The 5,956-nt window shown below is 49.9% G+C and overlaps 1 gene segment (V, D, J or C); it reads left to right on the top strand.

Annotated features, from left to right (window-relative positions):
• The window catches only part of LOC102758194, a 5,958-nt gene extending 1,025 nt beyond the window's left edge, over positions 1 to 4,933 (top strand). The window contains 4 exon segments of the C gene segment in view: positions 3,341 to 3,733; positions 4,153 to 4,170; positions 4,306 to 4,412; positions 4,698 to 4,933. Of these exon segments, the coding sequence occupies positions 3,341 to 3,733; positions 4,153 to 4,170; positions 4,306 to 4,412; positions 4,698 to 4,718 (539 nt within the window).
• Positions 4,934 to 5,956: the final 1,023 nt, after the last annotated feature.

Raw genomic sequence — 5,956 nt, 5'->3', positions numbered from 1 at the left:
GAGCCGGGAGCGAAGCGGGCTGTGGCGCGGCGGGGTTTTCGTGCGGGGCCGGGTCTCTGTGCTCCTATGAACAGTTCTTCGGCGCCGGCACCAGGCTCACGGTCGTCGGTAAGAATCGGACTTCTCTCCGCCCTCCCGCCCCAGCCCCTGGGGCTCTGGAGAAGGGTGGCGGCTGGAGCTGGGGCGCCGGGAGTTGTCCGTGGGTAGGGTTGGCTCTGTGAAGGGGGGATGGGAATGGGGGGGGCTCAAGGTCTGAGAACATGGGCAAAGTGTCAAGGGGACTTTGGGTCTGTTTTTCTGGGGTATTTAGGGGCAGGGTGGGCGGTGGAGAAGAGGATTATTTGAGCTCTGAGAGCTGCTAGACGGCAGAAAAAGATTGAGACTAGAAAACCTGGGCTGGGGAAAGGGCGGGAGGGGTAACTGCTCCCCCAGGGAGAGAGCTGGAGGGGCAGGAGAAAGTGGGAAGAGCTCGGATGGCTGGCCCCCTGCAGACCTGGCTCCTGGGAGGTGGAGGTGGAGGTTGCCCGGGACAGAGGAGGGGAAAGGATGACAAACAGTGGAAGAGAGAGGCCAAGATGATAGAGACAGAGAAACATGAGTCAGTGAGGAAAAGAGCCAAAACAAGCCGGGTTTGCTGATTGAATTTAGAAGTGTGGACTTGAGATTAAATTGAAAACCCTTTCTGTCTCTCCTAAGCCTCAGACCCCTGGGGTGGGGTGGGGGGTGGTAGGGGGAGGCAGCACCCAGTCCTGCCATGGCTGGTCCTAGAGGAGGGACAGTAACCTCAGCCAACTGAGGTGCATTTACCCCCAGATGGGTCCCCTCTCCCCCAGTCTGCAATCACTGTCCTCACACTAAGTACTCTACATAACAGTCTAGGTTAGTGGTTCTCAACCTTGGCTGCACATTAGAATCACCTGGGAATCTTTTTTAAAATCCTGATTTCTGGGCCTCATCCTCCAGAAATTCTGTTTCTTTGTTACTAATGTTGTGGCTTCGCCAAGGTTGAGAACCACTGGTCTAGATGGTGTGGAAGCTCATTTATTACAAACACATTGAACTGCAGATATTTTGCTGTGATGTAAGGAAAATTCCCAGGAGGATCTTGGGCTCTTAGAGCTGCAAAGGGACCCTAGATGTCACCTGGTGATGAGAATGTTGAGGCCAAAGGGGGAAAAACTCTTTACCTGGATTATGTGATAACTATGAGCACTGTTGGTAGTTAAATTCATTGGGCTGGAGCTAATGGGGCTCAGCTTAGCTGCCCAGAGGAATCGCTGGCTGCGGGTGATCAGCCAGGGGGGAGAACAGACCTTGACTTTCGAGCCAGTGAACCCAGGTCTCAATCCCTGGCTCTCTAATGATTGGTGACCTTGGGCATGTGTATCTGTGTGACCCTCAGTTCCCTCTAATATACAATATCATCAGCAAAGCCTACCACTTACTATTATTGTGAGGATCCCAAGGGAAGGCTCTTGTAGAGTGTTCAGCAAAGAGTGGATTGCTGTAATTCAGTGCTTCCCTTCCCCATCCCTACTCGCTTGATCACTGGGGAGGGCAGGAGTGCGTGAACCCAATGTCCTAGGAGGGGCAGGATTTGGCCTGTGGATAATGGAGTGAGGGCTGTGAGAGGTGGGTCAGGAACAGGCAAGCAGAGCATACACACACAGAAGCTCATTAGCACACACACCTACATACATCTGGGCAAGCTACTCACACCTTACAGGGACTCACAGACATGGAGGGATAAGACCTGCCCCCACTGTGGGGCTGTATAGACAGTGCTTCGGAGTCACCAGATCCTCCTTCTGCTCGTGCTGCTCATCGAACCATGGGGAGCCTCACACATGGCTCAGAGGACATCTTTCATTTTGACACTAAGCACTGATAGTTTGCCAGATGAGGGGTCAGAGGAGTGCATCTGTAGTTATCCTGGAGGCAGGGGCTTGGAGATGAGAGCTAAGTAACCTGGCTGTAGGCAGAAAGGCTGATGGAGCCAGTACTGCATGTTTTAGGATGTGGCCACTTCACACAGGGCAGGCTAGTGAAGACCTAGGGACTTGGTAGCTGGTAGCAGGGAGGAGGTCCAGGGCAGGGAGCTGACATGACAGGACACAGGCTGGCTCAAAGTGAAAATGTGGGGACACTTGTTAAAAAATTATTTAGAATTTCAAAATGGTGGCAGCAGCCATTAAACCATGTGTGTGGTCATTCTAAGTGTGGGGTCCTATGTGATCTGTGGATGTGACCCCATTTTGGTAGAAGTATGACATCTCTCTTAGAAGAGCATTCCTCCATCTTCTAAGCGGAACTGGATTTTCATGAGAATGAGATTTCTTAATTTTTAACAGCATTGCCCAGAAACAAACACAACGAATGGAAAACAGGATAAAATAAATGGGGAATGGCCCAGAAGGAATAAGCCCGCCAATAGAAGGCCTTCGCCTGTGGCCTGGAGAACACTGCAGACAGGTTTAGGACAAATTATATGACAACTGGGAGCAAGAAGTTGCTCCGATGCTCTCAGATGCTCATTTAGGAAGCTTGCTGGTGGGAAAGATGCAACAGGTAGAAACAAAGGGGAAGAGAAGTTTGGAGAATCACTGAGTTGGACATAAGGGGAGACTGCTCTCTGTCTGAGCTGAGGAAAACTCCGGGGTACTTGGAGGTAGTGGAATGGCTTGAATGACTTCATGAACCATAAAAAAATGCCAGGAAACCCCAAAGCTCATGAGCATGTCATGATACAAAAGGGTGTCCTCACCTCAATGCATAAAAATGTGCCATTTGTACACTGTCATCTGAAGACAACCCCACCTCCCAAATGATCCCCTTGTCCCCAAATCCCCTTTCCTCAGCCACTTAGATTCAGATATTAATAACCCAACTGAGGACTATGTGTCTGAATTGTTATATCATTTAATCTCCACACACACCCTGAACAGTCTGTGTTGTGATTCTCCCTTCAGAGCAGGAAAAATGATGCCAAAGTCCTAAAGTCATTTCTGAGATTTGGATCCTGTTATTTGTATTCCAATCCAATGCTCTATTTAAATAATTACTAAGTAATATGGTGAGAAGTAGACAGGTAGCTTTTATTGAGGGGAAGAAATCAAATAACATACTCAGACATTAGGCAGTGCCATTTATCATGCCACCTTAGGGGATGGAGAGACAGTAGACAGTGACACCCAAACAAACAGGACCTACTACATAATTTTGCTTTATGATGACCTTTCTTCTCGTCATACACACACATGCACATGCATGCACACACAGCCCCTACCAAACCTAGACAGCTCTCAGACCAGCCCTATTCCTAACTCCTCTCCCTTTCCAGACAACCTGAACAAGGTGAAACCACCCAAGGTCACTGTGTTTGAACCATCCGAAGCAGAGATCTCCCGGACACAGAAGGCCACGCTTGTGTGCCTGGCCACAGGCTTCTACCCCGACCACGTGGAGCTGAGCTGGTGGGTGAATGGGAAGGAGATCCAGAGTGGGGTCAGCACAGACCCTCAGCCCTACAAGGAGCAGCGCCACCACAATGACTCCAACTACTGTCTGAGCAGCCGGCTGAGGGTCTCTGCCACCTTCTGGCACAATCCTCGCAACCACTTCCGCTGCCAAGTCCAGTTCTTTGGGCTAGAGGAAGAAGACAAGAAGAATTGGGAGGACACCCGTCCCATACCCATCACCCAGAATGTCAGTGCTGAGGTCTGGGGCAGAGCAGGTGAGTGGAGCCTTGGAGGGTCAGGCAAGGAGGCGCCAGACCAGAGAGAAAGGGGGATCCAGGTAGGAGGCCACAAAGACCAAGTTAGACATTTTTTTTAAAAAAGGTGGGATGGGAAGAGGAGAGCACACCATGAAGAAGAACAGGCACCTCGGGCTAGTTCCTCCTCAGATCCCCAGCCAGCACAGCCTTGCAGCTGGCCGCTTACTACTGGCCTGGGTGGCTCAGCATCTGTGTGGTGTGTCCCCATCCCCTTCAGAGCTGCCACGTGTGTCTCATGAATTTCAAGGATGATGTGTCTATATTGGCACACAGGAAGGCAGTGCTAGACTCCTCTGGTCTGGGCCTGAAGTGTGCTGATTACAAAGCTGACAGTGTTTCATCTGCTCATCCACTTCCCTCCCTCTTCTTTCTTTCAGATTGTGGCTTCACCTCAAGTAAGTGACCCTCTGCTTCTTTCTCTCCTTCTCCCATGGTCTTTGGAACCAGAGGATGGAGAACCCATGGGCCCTGGGGGAGGGGCAGAGATATCTGCTTAAAAGTATGCACTTGTTCTCATTTCCTACCAACAGGTTCCTACCAGCAAGGGGTCCTGTCTGCCACCATCCTCTATGAGATCCTCCTAGGGAAGGCCACTGTGTATGCGGTGCTGGTCAGTGCCTTGGTGCTGATGGCCATGGTAAGGAGGAGGGTAGGTGGACAGGCAAGGTGGAAGTAGAGGGTGAAACATCACCCATGGGATGGGAGGGGATCTCAGAACCTGACCTCAGCCCTTTCACCTCCAGGGAATTATAACTGGACTGCCAGTCTGGGCAGAAAGTATAGGGATCATTATAGAATGCAGCATTGAAGGATGGGGAGAATCAGCCTGCCCTACCCAAAATTGGGGCCAGAGTTGGTCTCCTCTGACCCACTCTTACTGTTCATGACCCCTGGGACCCTGACAGTATCCTCTCTTCTGCAGCTCAAGAAAAAGGTTTCCTGAGACCAGTTCCAGAGGAACATCCTCAGACATTTTTAATTCAAACCCTAGATTCACCTTCACATGCTTCCAGTCTGTGTTCCCAATGAAGGATTCTCTCCTCGCCCTCGTATCTCCTACCTATATAAGTATCTGTCCCTTCTCTCTGCTGCCCTGCAGACTGAGCTCCTCAATACTGAGTCTGAGATAAAGTAAACCAATAAAAATGTTGTGCTGGACTTGGTAGTGTTTCATGAGTGTTTATGGAGTTCTGCCCTTCAAAGACCCACCTTCTGGTTGAGGACAGCATCACCTCTCAGGCATATGGAGTGACAGACTCTCCTCTCTGACCAGTGCTACTTCCTCCTGTTCATCCTGGTGGGGGGTGGACCTTATAGTCCATACACAGGCATTCTGTGCCCTAGTACATAGGGTTAGTCTGAGGGGTAAGGTGCTATGCTCTTGAAAAAGGATGAGCACAGGTAAGGACCTCAGTACAAGACAGAAGACAGGGCATACCTGTGGGATAGAAAGCCCGGTCATTTCTCAATTCCAGATTCAAATTTCATTTATTATGCATTCACATTTTATCTGAGTCTGTTAACACCTCCATCTTATCTTATTTCTGGACTTCAGCACAAGATTTATTTAGCTCTATTCTCTATGTCTAGATTAGAATCCTAAAGAAAGAACAGAGTTAAAATGCTGACACGTGAAACCTAATTTCCTAAAGGCAGGACACATGGGGTCAGGCCCTGGGGGAGGAATAGAGACAGGAAGCAGGGTTCAGTGTGGCTGAGGTGCTGTAGTCACATAGCCCTTCCAATGGGCAACTTCACCTGACGTGATGGAGACAAGGCCACCCCAAAAACAGCATACTGAGTGCACCCACTTGGGTGGACAGTTACCTTACTCAATAAACTCTACACGAAGGTTGCATTTACTGCACTAGAAGAGGGGGAAGCAATTAGAGAAAAGAAGGCAGAGATGGAGGGAGAGAGTTCATGTGTAAGTTATTTGTGGCCAAATGTCACTGGTAAGAAGGAAGTCTGAAAGCAAAGAAAGGGTGGTGAAGATGAAGTCCTTATTGATGCCCTGCCTGACTTCAGACTGGGGGCTGGGTACTGGCCCACGTGTTGTCCCAGTTTCCCTCACAACAACCCTAGAAGCAGATATTAGTCTCCCCACTTCACAGGTAAGGAAACCACAGTCCAGATATCAACTGACTGGTAAGCTGGGAAACACTGGCACATTCTGCTGAA

Source organism: Myotis davidii, unplaced genomic scaffold (assembly GCF_000327345.1).
Source record: "Myotis davidii unplaced genomic scaffold, ASM32734v1 scaffold22, whole genome shotgun sequence".
In the NCBI taxonomy this organism is placed as follows: domain Eukaryota; kingdom Metazoa; phylum Chordata; class Mammalia; order Chiroptera; family Vespertilionidae; genus Myotis; species Myotis davidii.
Note: the sequence above shows the minus strand (reverse complement) of the source record. Positions and strands in the feature narration are given on the sequence as shown.